The 14,304-nt window shown below is 34.3% G+C and overlaps 1 protein-coding gene across 1 annotated transcript in view; it reads right to left on the bottom strand.

Moving 5' to 3' along the window:
• MS3_00010240 (uncharacterized protein) overlaps nt 1-2,449 on the bottom strand; it is a gene marked incomplete at both ends in the record, with an annotated part of 48,393 nt that extends 45,944 nt beyond the window's left edge. The window contains one exon of the mRNA XM_051218598.1: nt 2,447-2,449. Within this exon, the coding sequence (XP_051075372.1) occupies nt 2,447-2,449 (3 nt within the window). The remainder of the gene's footprint in view (nt 1-2,446) is intronic.
• Nucleotides 2,450-14,304: the final 11,855 nt, after the last annotated feature.

Genomic DNA, 14,304 nt, shown 5'->3' with positions numbered 1-14,304 from the left:
TTCAGATAGAGTACATACATCTTAATTCTGAAAATGGCCCGAGTAAACACTCAAAATGTACATTATTATCTGATTTTTTTTCATTACTCATGATGGGTACTTTTCGCAGTCTAAAAACATCAACACGTAACTTGTTCAACTATCAAAGTCAGTTCATACTTGCAAACAAACGATTTTATAACTGAGCAGTAAGTATAAATTCAAATAATAACATTACAATAATGAAAATCTGTGCATAGTTATATTAATTACATTAATTAAAATTGGCTACTTTGATCATTGCGTTGGAAAATTTCAATCTTAGTAACAAATGATACATAAATACTTACTTACGCCTGTTACTCCTAATGGAGAATAGGCCGTCGATCAGCATTCTTCAACGCATTCTGTACTGGAACTTCTTTTCTAGTCCTATCCAATTCTTGTTCATTTTTCTCATGTCTGTCACATTTATCAAAGTAATGTGTTCTTTGGTCTTCCTCTAATCCTCCTTTGGCCTTGAAGTTTCCATGTGAGGGCTTGCCCTGTGACGCAGTTCAGTGCTTTCCTCAATGTGTACACCATCCACTTCCAGTGCTTCTTTCTGATTTCTCCCTCCACTGGGATCTGGTTTGTTCTTTCCCACGGTTGGTTGTTGCTGATGGTGTCTGGCCAACGGATCCGAAGTATTTTGAGTAGACAACTGTTAATAAACACTTGTATCTTCTGGATGATGTCTTTCATAGTTCTCCAAGTTTCCACAACATACAGTAGAACTGTGTTGACATTTGTATTGAGAATTGTGACCTCGGTGTTGGTTTGTGGACAATTGTTTTGAGTTCCAGATATTCTTCAATTGTAGATACGCTGCTCTTGCTTTTCCGATCCGCGCCTTCACATGTGCATCATATCCACCCTGTTCATCAATGATGCTGCCCAAATACGTAAAGGATTTTACATCTCCTAAATCTTCTCCATCAAGTGTGATTCGATTGTTGCATTTTATGTTGTATCGAAGAATCTTGCTTTTCTCTTTGTGTATGTTGAGACTTACTGCTGCTGAGGCTGCTGCCACACTGGTCGTCTTCTCCTGAATTTGTTGTTGCGTTTGGGATAGAAGGGCCAGATCATCTGCAGAGTTCAGATCGTCCAACTGCATCCTAGCTGTCCATTGTATCCCGTGTTTCCCTTCAGATGTTGACGTCTTCATGATCAGTCGATCACCAGGAGAAAGAGAAAGGGTTAGAGTAAGCAACCTTGCCTAACACCGGTCTTCACTTCAAACGACTTTGTCAACTGTCCTCCATGCACGATTTTGCAGTGTAATCCATCATATGAACTCTGTATGATATTGATTACCTTCTGAGGTACGCCGTAGTGTCGAAGAAGCTTCCATAGTGTTGTCCTATTCACGCTATCAAACGCTTTCTCGTAGTCAATGAAGTTGATGTAGAGCGATGAATTCCATCCAATTGATTGTTCCACAATGATCCGTAGAGCTGCGATTTGGTGTGTACACGATCTATCCTTACGGAATCCTGCCTGTTGGTCACGAAGTTGGGCGTCCACAGAGTCCTTCATTCTGTTTAACAATACCCTGTTGAAGGCTTTTCCCGGTGTTGAGAGAGGAGTGATGCCCCTGTAGTTATCACACTTGCTGAGATCGCCTTTCTTCGGAATTTTGACCAGAAGTCCTTCTTTCCAGTCTGTTGGTACTTGTTCCTCATCCCAAATCTTATTGAAGAGAATGTGGAGTATCCTTGCAGTTGCCGCTAGGTCTGCTTTTAGTGCCTTTGCTGGAATGTTGTCTGGTCCTGCTGCTTTGCCACTCTTGATGTGTATGATGGCCATGCTTATCTCTTCAATTGTTCGTGGGCCAACATCGATTGGGAGGTCCATGAACAAATGTTACATGCTAATGACTTGATGGAAGATGTATTTTCATTTTACAAGTACAATGTACAGAACATATTAGCTGTATTTATTAGGTCATTCACTTAAGAAAATGTAATATAAATCAATAAAAGAGCATTCTGTTTAAATTAAAGTTTTGTTTTAAATCTGTTTAATTGATGATTGAAAGATATTGATTATTGTTTATTTAGGTTCCATTGTGGTGTGTGCTACTTATATCCACATAGGTAGTATATAACGCTAGTCAGGAATAGAATGTATTTTAGTAGAAGATCGAGAAGATAAGAACGGAAACCGAAAGCGATTGGTATGAAAATGCAAGAACAATGAAGTCTGAGACAATGAATTGACATTTCACAAATTAACTATTCACTGTATGATTCTCAGATTTTAGTAAGATGTTCTATAATTTTGTGTTCAAATACATTTGTTTGTCCTCATTTCTGTTCTCGTTCACTACACCATAGGTTTATAGATGTTCACTATTAACAATGAACATTTTTCAAGTGAGTTTATATAGTTTATGCCATGTAAAGTACTTTATACTACTAACCATTTAATATATTTGACAAAATATATGTCAATCATTTGCTTAGATATTCATAAGGATATGAATATAGGATTAGATATCATTTAAAAGTAGTTGATGTTACGGACAAACTTTAAGTGTATAATTATTCATAACTAATAATTCGTCAGTGATTATTTGATTGTTTATCTGTTTAACCAGATTTCAGGTATCATCTTAAGTTTCTCAAGGGTTAGAAATAATAATAATAATAACGAAGGAGCTTATCAATGAAATAACGTGACTATGAACCATTTGATATCTGCTTATATAAAAGTTTCATAAAAAAATTTTAAGAGATATCTTGAACCATAAAATTCATTATTCATCAAGTATATAACTTTCGTTTTAAAGTGGGACTAAGGAGATTTTAGCAATACAATATTTGAATTTATGAGTCGATTAAAGGTAGACTAGCATAGAAAACCTGGAAGAACTAGACAGCCATTTCGTTCTGTTGTAGGACTTCTCTGCAGTGCTCATCCAAGATCCACCCAGTAGAATTTGAACCGAGGATCTATCGGTTTCACGCACGAATGTATGTATATATATGATGTGTGGCAAGTGAAAATGAATATGACTGATTCTAGAGCATGTACTGACGGATACATCTGAATGACTATTAAATTTATTATTTCATTTCTATCGTTGATTTCTATTCTGGACTTATTGAATACAGACCGCTTATAATCGTATTGAAAAAAAGTATTCTCATCTATCTGAGTATCTGATAATAACGTGACTCAATCTCTGTATAGTATATAGATCATGTATTCACTTTAGTTTTTGATTGAAATCATGAGTCAATTGAAGATAGACCACCATGAAAAACCTGGAAGCACTGGACGGCCGTTTCGCCCTAGTATGCGACTCCTCAGCAGTGCGCACCCACGATACCGCACCCCACGAGATTTGAACTCAGGACCTATCAGTCTTGCGCCAGGCGCCTAACCAACTAGACAACTGAGCCGGCATCCGATGGTGCTAATGTCTAACCCCAACCAATACACGAAATTGCGCGACCATCTTTCATTTTACTGAGGTAGACACCTGTTTCTACCCGATATGGATTAGTTGCACTGATCACGACTTCTCACTAGAACTCCGAGAATTCCCTGACAAAGCTAGTGAGCACTTGTGAGCACATGTTAATTGAGATAAATGTTAGACCAATATTGAAAGCCTGAATGTACTGGACAGCTGTTTCGTTCTACTATAGGACTCCTCCTGCTTCTAGGTTTTCCATAATGGTCTATCTTCAATTGACTCATGATTTCAATCAAAAACTTGACAATCTCCACAACCCCTAAACTGAAAATTCACTTTAATGTTAGCAAAATCTCGATCCATTATACCATTATTGTATCATAGAAAATGTTTTTATTCTACCGTTATATCAGTCTATATTCCGAATTATTATTTGACATTTTGAACAATGATTTATCCTTAAAAACTGGAGACTTTTTTTCTCGTAAATTTCTTTTTCTTTTTAACTGTCTTCTCTTATTTTATATTGAAATGTCAAATGACTTCTTTATAACGTCAAATATAATTTTAAGATTATATTAGATTTGTTAACTGGTATATGAGCCGACATGTTTATGGATCTTTCTAGGCTAATGGAAACATATCAGAACATTCAGTTAAATTTTAAACGAATAATTCAACAGTAGTTAAGTGGAGAATTCATGTAAGATATTAAGGATGAAAATTATATTTGTAAAATCTTGGCGATTAAATTTTAAGTAAATCCAATATTTCGCTTAGGGATCTAGTTCAAACTTTTTCAAAGAAATATAATCAAACATCAAAAATTATCAAATATAGATAAGTACACGATTGTTTGGGTTGTGTTGTATATGTGATCAGATGAAGTGATTGTACTGCTATAAATGTAGGTGAGACATTACGACAATTGAATGTGAGGGTGATGGAACATAAACTTCATATGAAGCACATTCCTAATTTTTCAGATGAAGCAATTGCATCATATTCAATAGAGTTTGGCCACACAATTGATTCTAATAGCACATGAATCGTCAAAAGTCAGTTTTAGTTCTTACAAAGAGAGACCAACATCTGAAGCCCTACATATATGGGTTAATCCAAACAGTATTAATAGGTAAGATGGGATACAATTAGTTGTCTTAAGGCAACTAATAATTAATAAGTAAACTTGAAATCTTTGGTTCCGATCAAATCTATCACTTATTAACTAAACAATAACGATTACTTTCGGCTGTTCTAATCAGCTTTTTATAACCGAATATATGATGAACAATTAACTTGATCAACATAATCACACCAAGTCTTATTTGTCTATTTATCACTATTGTATTCATTTTGTGATATGTTTGTTTAATAGCATTTTAAAAAATGGTCTGTTTTCATTAAAAATTCACCGAACAGAGGTAATAAATATTCAATGAAATTCTTTTCTCTCATCTCAGATCCAGTTACATATGTATACAATCTGTAATCTTAACACACTTTTCTTTACATACCAGATATCCTATACATACTACAGTAAATTCTTATTTAACATTATTGATATGATTGGATGACCTGTTTAGTATACAGTTAACGAGAGATTATACTTCCTTAAAAAAAGCTTGGAACAGATTGCCAAGTGATATGTTGGATTTAATTAAGATTCAATAGCCACGGTTTTACAATTATAATTTTCCATCTTAATATGTGAATATATTCATCAAATGTTTTAGTGGCCCTTCATTTTGACGTCAATTAGGTCGTACGATGTTATCGACGGGCTCACCACTATAATGGTCTGATATCTATCTTAAATTAGATTGTATGTTAATCACTATTGAAATATACATATCGTGTATATTCGTATAAAACTATCGACTTAAATCGCGTTGGTGAATAACGAAATTAAATAAGTCGAATACGAGAATGGATTTTTGAATACATATATTTTGTACACTTATTGATCTGAACAGGAAATGAGAGAGATGAAGCAAATAGAAGAGAGCAAAGTGAAATGATGCGTGGTGGAAAAAGTGTGTGAGCCAACTCGATTTAATCAAGTGTTAATCAATGTTTACAGTCAGATAAAAATGGGTTACAGACGTGTGATAAGATAAGAAGTGTATACAGTTATACTCTGATATAAAAACAGTCAAGGTTGATAGGTGAATAATTAACAAAACATGACTTAAGAAGAATGAATAAATTAGTTTGTCCAGAATCTAGAATAAGGTATATAGGCTCAACTTAGCAACCGATACTACAAATTCTTTTATGACGACCCATTAGATCTTTTAGTTAAGAGAACGTTCAAAAAGGTTATTCTACCAAAATTCTCTTTTTCAATCAATTTCCCTAGCATACTGGTCCAACAGTCTGAATTACCACAATGCTATTTAGCTTCCTTATTTCATGCAGATGTACACTGACACTTTATTATTGAAACGAAGGAAATTGATTATAACTTAATGGCGACATTTTTAAAGTCATATTTTATCCATAAGTTAACGAAATTATCATCTTCTTAGTGTGTTACTGAACATTGAGAGTCTGCTTGTGATTGCAATAATAACTAAACAGAGAAATTGTATTCAAATGTTTCCCACTTTGTACTGATTTTCATCTAATGGTGTTTGAATACCGCTCATTATTATACTAAGTTGTGACAACAGCAGTATACCAGATGGTTAATTGTTATCTTTCTGGACTAGTTCAGGACAAATTTGTCAGTCAACTGGCCAAATTAACAGTGAAATTGTTTGGAATCAGATGGGGTTTTGTGGAGATTGTGGTAATTTGAATAGTTGAGATCATGAGTCAATCAAAGCTAGACCACCATGGAAAACCTGGAAGCATTGGACGACCGTTTCGTCCTATTGTGGGACGCCTCAGCAGTGCGCATCCACGACACCGCCTCGTGGGATTCGAACCCAGAACCTATTGTTTACTGAATTTCCGTGAACTGTTTTCTTTAGAAAAGCTTATCACAGATTATTATTACTATTAGTTAAACTTCATTATTAATCTCCCCAATACATGATTCATTCACTTTGTATTCATCCCTCATTATTATGTCTTCCAAATTTTCCACATAATATAGTCTTCCACTAAAATTTTGATCGAATAGTAATCTCACAATTATTTTCCCCACCCTATCTGATCCATATTCATTCTGATCATGGATCTTAACATTTTCACTCAACATATAAGCTGATTCAAGCTAACATCCTATGTGTGTCATATCAACATGAACAATTGTATTCTATTTTGTTGACAATCTTAAACGATGTACTTTACCCCTTACTTTTCCATTTTTTGGATGATTAATTTGAACCTGTAGAAAATTGATCAAAAAGACTACTCATCATTCAATATATTAGTCTTTTAATGTGATCGAGATCTTTTATTGATTATCAAAGATTACTAAAACTTTCTATTGTCCAGAAATAAAACCCCCCAGCATTTTTTAAGTTAATATAGATTTCACAGATTGAAATCATGAGTCACTTGAAGCTAGACCACCATGGAAAACCTGGAGGCACTGAACGGCCGTTTCGTCCTGGTATGGGACTCCTCAGCTCGAAACCAGTAGGTCCTGGGTTCGAATCCCGCGGGGTGCGGGATCGTGGATGTGCACTGCTGAGGAGTCCCATACTAGGAGGAAACGGCCGTCTAGTGCTTCCATGTTTTCCATATTGGTCTAGCTTCAAGTGACTCATGATTTCAATCTGTGAAATCTATATTAACTTAAAAAATGCTGGGGGGTTTTATTTCTGGACAATAGAAAGTTTTAGTAATCTTTGATAATCAATAAAAGATCTCGATCACATTAAAAGACTAATATGTGAAATTTCTAAAATCTCCACAAACCCCTTCTGATAATACAGATTTGTAAATTATGCCGATAAGTAGTATAAGCATACCAAACAAAAACTTACGATACATATATATATATGAGGTGTTTTTTCCCAGTACACAAACCAATTTATATATATATATATATATGTGCATTGAACACTGTAACACTTAAAATACAATTTTGAAAAGTGACCACATTTACAATGATCAACTATATGATATTTATTTATGAACCATGAAATAAATTGACAGTTTTAAACATGGAAACCTGTTTCATAAACAGAAGTTCTTATTCATCATTATTCAAATCCCCTACTATACAATGATAACATCAAATGAATGAATTAGAAATCTAAAAGTAACTATTGTATAAAAGAGAACAAACAAACAAACAAACCAGTAACCGTTTCTGCATTATATTATATCTGTTTTATAAGTAATCGGGGGTTTTCTTTGGCATAGTTCCATTTTTTTCTTGTTTTTCTTATAATAATCTATAACTGTTATATAGAGTGCTTCAATATTAAAATAAACTATACAAGAGAACATAACACGTTTAAAAGACAGAAAAATTTGTGTCCTCTCTTTTTTTTTCTTTTATGATGGACATTACATACACGTATGTGTGTGTGTGTGTGCTTGTTCATATATAGATCGATATGAACCAGTAATCAGTAAACACGAACTTAATCTTAACAAATCAAACATGATCCATTCATTATCTGATATCAAAATTATGAATTAAATTCATTTATGATAAATTTATTTTATGAAAAGTTGGACATTAACATGGTTGAATGTCGGTCCAGTGGTCTAGAGGTTAAAAGTTCATGCGCGAGACTGATAGGTCCTGGGTTAGAATCTTGTAAGGTGAGGTCGTGGATGAGCACCGTTGAAGAGTCCTACAATAGGATGAAAAGACCGTCGAATGCTTCTAGGTTTTTCATGGCGATCTAGTTTCGATTGATTCATGATTTCAATTATTAAAATATGTTTTGTTTAATCATTTAATAGCAAGAAGATCAGAGGATAATTAAGATTTGGAGAATTGAACAACTGTTTGTCTGAGCATGGGACTCCTCAGCAATCAGCATCTATAATCCCGCATGAGAGATTGGAATCCAGGAACTTCGGTCTCGTGCATGAATGCTTAACTACTAAACTACTGAGTCGAGATCCAACGATGTCATTGTCTAACTTCAACTAATCCATTATAGTAAATTTAACATATTTTTGTCGTATAATTTAAAAATAAATCGACAATATTTATCTGATACTTTTGCGATTCACTTTACTACACTGAAATTTCATGGTCAAAATATCAAAATTAATCTCTGTCACTATACCCAAGAACAACATAGTCTTTACTGTCATTTAACATTTCATTCTTTTCTTTTTTAGGATAAAATGTTAGTAATGTACGTGTTATGGGCATGATCAATACATTTTGTCGATGACTACAAAAGTCAGTAACTGAAAATTGTGGTTAATATTAAAAAAAATCGTATGAATAGCAGTCTTAGCGTAAAAGTTATCATAGCTTTGGAATGTAGTACAAACACAAAATTATATTTGAAAGATTGATATCCCAGTACATTATTTATCGTTTCTAGAAATCTCTTATTTTCATCTCAGAATTTTTGTTTTAACTATGGTTTACATATCCTAGAATACTTATTAACAAGATAGTTTTCCATATTTCATTCTGTGCTTTGATAATGTTTTGTGTAAGGTTAGATTTAATGTGTGCCCCCAAATGATCTAATACGGCCGAGGGTGGAGAGAGACAGCTCTCCCCCTCCGAATGCACTTACATGGCTACGCGTATAGATCCACTACATGGGAAATCCTACGTATTACCTTCTCGCGGCAGAGGTGTTGTTTATGAAATTTAGATACGATAAGTGAATATCCGGCGCATTAACCGGGTTGGTGGACACGGAGGGTCCACCTAGGTTGGTTGGAAAACCCTGATTCCAAACCAATGGTGTACATGGGCTCCAGGATCCTGAGGGAATAAATGGTGTATCAACCAATTGTCGGTCAACGGCTACCATAGGCCTGCATCTTCTGACGTTGTTCCACTGCCTTGTGGATCAGATCTTCAGGTCAAAGGCTCCGAGTGTGACCCACTAAGAAAATCACCTGCTTCGGTGTGGGCAGCCGAGCAGTATCACAGTCCACACACAAATCAAGTGACTTTTGTGGTGCATATGTGTTTGGTGCCCTCTTATACCAATATTTATGTGTTCAAATAAATAAATGAATAAAATAAATAGATTTTATGTGTCCAAAAGTTGTTGTTTACATTCTGATAACATATAACTTCTTCATATATTCCTATGTAATTAGTTACTTTTCAAACATTCTAAATGAACATTATATCCTTGTTTTCCTATTGGTTAGTTGCTATTAGTGTTAATTATTTATGCCTTATCAGCAATGTATTTCCTTATTATGTTTCATAGTTATATTATCGAACAATCCAATCCAAGAGCTTACAGTACGATCATTCAGATCATACTTTCTCAATAGTTATTAAAGAATATTACTGTGAAATCTAGACATTCATTTGTCGAAATCGAAGTACATTATGACAATATAAAATACAATAGTCAATAGTATATTAAGTCCAATTAGTTGTTAAATAGTTACTTTTGTTTATTCATCAAAATATCGAAAGTAATACATTATAACATGCAATGAACAATTTATGAATAGAGTATCTATTCAGTTTGAAGAAATCAATCTGTGTTTAGTTTTGATGTAGGTACATATAAATTAACATTGATTGAACAACCGTATAGCACTGGACAGTAATAAAGTTACAGTTAAGATAAACATCATCAATGGTAATGAATGATAGTAGTCAAACTGACTGAAGTTAGAAACGTGAGTCATTATCTGACAACTTATTTGTACAAAGGTTAAGCGTCAGATGCTAAGTCTGAAAGTGTCTAGTTCCATAATAAATGTAAACTTGAATAATAACTAGAACAAAATAGCCGTCCAGTTGTTTATGTATTTTATTGGGATTTTTTAAATTAATATCAGTTCATTGATGTAAACTAAAGGATTGATCATTCTTTTCAGCTTTCGTATACAACCACAATGAAGTCCAAATTCACTTGATGTCATTTTACTTGTATCTTACCATTGTTATTTACGACTGCAATTGATCAGTCTCATGTTGGTATATAGGCATACTGTGCAGACTGCCTCGATATTGCTTGAAGTCACAAGATTTTTAAGCAAAGATGAACGGTGGTTATCAGTGGAATCTAGGGCACGTGTTTCATTCTATCTGGGACTCGTCAGTTGGATGTACCTGCATCTCAGATTTGATGTTCACTCTGGGACTCGAACCCAGTTTCGTTCGCTTCAAACGTCATCGCATTATATACTTATCTATTGAGTCATCATAGCCATCTGCTCATGCAGTGGGATGAAATTTAAATTTGCGTAGTATTGTTTTACTCTATGATGCAGATAAATCCATCTGACGAGTCCCAAATGGGATGAAACGCGCGTCCTGGATTCCGCCATTAACTACTATTCATCTTTGCTTAAAAAAATTCAGAATCAACTCTATTTTCTTAGATGATTATTGATAAACTGATAAAGATCTATGCATTATGATCAAAAGCTAAATATACCTCTAGTTTCATGATTGTGTAGTGTTAGTCATTAGTTTTAGCCCATAATATATATTATTCTAGCTTTCGGACATTCCATTCTATTCACTCTACTTGAGTAATATTTTGACCTTGTTAATTATTCGCTTATTAGCCTTGACTGTTTTCATATGAGCGTATATGTGTGTACACTTCATGTCCCATGACTCATCACATGTCTGTAGTTTATTTTGTCTGCCTATAAATATTGAGTAATGCCCGGCTTGAAATGGAGTTGGCTTCCCAGCTATCTTCCATACGTGTCATTTTTGCTTTGCTATGCTTCATTCGCTTTATGTACGAAATATATGTATTCTCAAGTCAATTCTCGTTATTCGACTTATTTAATTCCGTTATTGGATAACGGGATTTAAGTCGACGATGATATACGAGAATCAGCGATAGCAAACATCGATACAATCTAAAATGGGAGTCAGATGAATGGGCCACTAAAGTGGTGAGCCCTTCAACGAATATCGCCCATCTAAATGAGGACAAAATCAAACTACAGGCCTCCACTAAAATTACTAAGTTTTTATCTTGCATTTAGTCTATTCATAGACTGATTAGTAATAAAGTCAAAGTTATAATAAAACAAATTACTATTTAACACTCTTTAAGATAGAATTGAAGGAAATAAACTTAAAAAAAAAACATGTGAACATCTATTCTATTTAACTGTTGTCAAGACTAAAAAATGTTTAAAATGTAATAAATAGTATACGTTGGATTTACCGCAAACTGTAGTTAACTATTCAAATGAATGTTAGCCACTTTTAAATTGTACATTAAATTTGTTATACTATAGTGGGATATGACACTATTGAACATCCCACATATTCACTTTTGAAAAGTATATAAGAATATATACATGTATATTTACAAAAAAAGGAGATAAATTTTTACACAAACTATATGCCTTACTACATTCAGTTTTATTCATGTTGAATGGAAGTTGATAATGATATATGAATTATTAGTCATCATTGTATCCTTTAGTAAAAATGCTGAATATATACCTCTGTAAAATGTACTAATTTAACATGAAAATAATCTATTATCAACTAGAAAATTATTTCAAATAAGAAAGAATTTATATGTTATGACGAATTAGGTAGAACATAGAATAAAATGGATAGATTGGATGCAATTAGACGATTTGGACTTCGCAGATAGTATGGCTCTTCTATTTCATACACACGAACAAATGTAGATGAAGACAACTAGTGTAGCAGCAACAGCCTCTGCATCAGTAGACCTCAACATTTAAAAAGGAAAAAAAAAAAGCAAGATCCTTAAATACAACATAGAGAACACCAACACAACTACACTTGGAAACTTTTATGAACGTAGATACTATCTTCGATACACAGAGAAAGGATCTGATGCAGATGTAAAGGTATGGACTGACAAAGTAAGGACAACATTCTTAAAATTGAAGAACATATGGAACTCAAAACAACTGTCAACCAACATCAAAGTGGGAATCTTCAATACGAACGTCAAGACAGTTCTACTGTGTGGATCTAAAGCCTTGTTAACTACTACAACCATCATCAAAAGTGTGCAAGAATTTATAAACAATTTTGTACATAAGATAAGCAATGTCCATTGGTCGATTAGCATCGGCAACAAGCTACTGTGGGAGAGAATAAATCAGCTTCCAGTTGAATAGGAAATTAGGAAAAGACTTTTGTAAGTGGACAGGACACACATTGAAGAAATCATCAAATTACATCACGAGGAAAGCCTTAACTTGGAATCCTGAAGGGAAGAGAAAGAGGAAGGCCAAAGAACACACTGAGTTGAGAATTGGAAGCAGATATGAAAAGGATGAATAGCAGCTGAAAAGAAGTGGAAAGGATTGTCCAGAACAGAGTTGGATAGAGAATGCTGGTGGGTGGTCTATGTTCCCCCATGATAGGTAACAGGTGTAAGTAAATAAGTAAGAATTAAGCAAAACGCAAGGACTATATCGTAAGTATGTGAATAAAAATTAAACGAAAATGTTGCTGATTATAATTAGATCTGGACATTATTACAGACTAAATTCCAGATTACAAGTATGATAAAAATTGTTAGAGAAACCTATATTAATTACTTACTTACGCCTATTACTCCTCGTGGAGGAGCATAGTCCGTCCACCAGTACGCTCCATCCAACCCTGTCCTGGGTAATCCTTTCCAACTCTTTCCACTTGTTGTTCATCCTTTTCATATCTGTTTCTATTTCCCGACGTAATGTGTTCTTTGCCTTCCTCTTTTCCGCTTCCCTTCAGGATTCCATGTTAGAGCTTGCCTCGTGATGCAGCTTGGCTATTTCCAGAATGTATACCTCATCCATTTCCATCGTCTCTTCCTAAATCCACCTGTGGCGCTTCTAGAGTTACTCCCAGTTCCAAGCCGGGGTAAAGTAGGAGGGTTAGGTATGGGAGTTAGCGACTCTATTCCGTAGGAAACTAACTCGTTAAAAAAAACGCCAACCAAAAAAATTCAAATCATTTAAACTCTGCCCTGGGAGTTAGAAGAGTTATAACGCCTCATGGTGAAAGCCGAGTCCCTTCGGAACTCACGAGACTGATGCTCCTTCTAATAACCAGAGCAACCATTAATTCAGATATATGGAAAGCTCATACGATGTGGGACCTTAAGATAGTCATCCAATTTGCTGCAGAATTGAAAAGATACAATCTGGAGGTGCTTGAAATCAGTGAAACACGTTAGAGAGCAAGAACAAAGATTGGTGCAGAATAATATGAATGCATTTTATTTCGTTAGGTTCTCATCAGCTGCTTACAACCTAAAAAAATATTTAAAAATCAGTAACATTACCCCCCCTCATTTTATTTATTTATTTATTACGTCATTCACTATTCCAACTCTTTCTGAAATTTAAAAATTACATCATACATCACTGACTGATTCCAATTCAAATCTTTATTTATTACCATTAATCTGTTTTCATTTGCTTCATTACACTATCATCTAATGTTTGTTAACTCCATCAGTTTGAATCACCATTTTAATGTTATAGAATCTTACCTCTCAAACTTTATTTATTCAAAACAAAATTTTTATGACCTCAGTAACTCGATCGGAATCTTCGTTATATCATGATACACATATTGACTTAGAATATGCTGATGACATAGTTCTATTTGGTGAAGACGCTGACAAAATGCAGAGTCTTATGACCACTCTAAGCAACAATGCAAGCATGTTCGGCATGCGATTCTCCCCCTCGAAATGCAAAATGTTGCTTCAGGATTGGGTTACATCGACACCCGAACTAGTGATAGGGAGTGAAGTAGTTGAGCAAGT

The sequence above is a fragment of the Schistosoma haematobium genome, chromosome 1, assembly GCF_000699445.3.
Source record: "Schistosoma haematobium chromosome 1, whole genome shotgun sequence".
Lineage (NCBI taxonomy): Eukaryota > Metazoa > Platyhelminthes > Trematoda > Strigeidida > Schistosomatidae > Schistosoma > Schistosoma haematobium.
The sequence above is the reverse complement of the archived record's forward strand: the minus strand, read 5'-3'. Positions and strand labels throughout refer to the sequence as shown.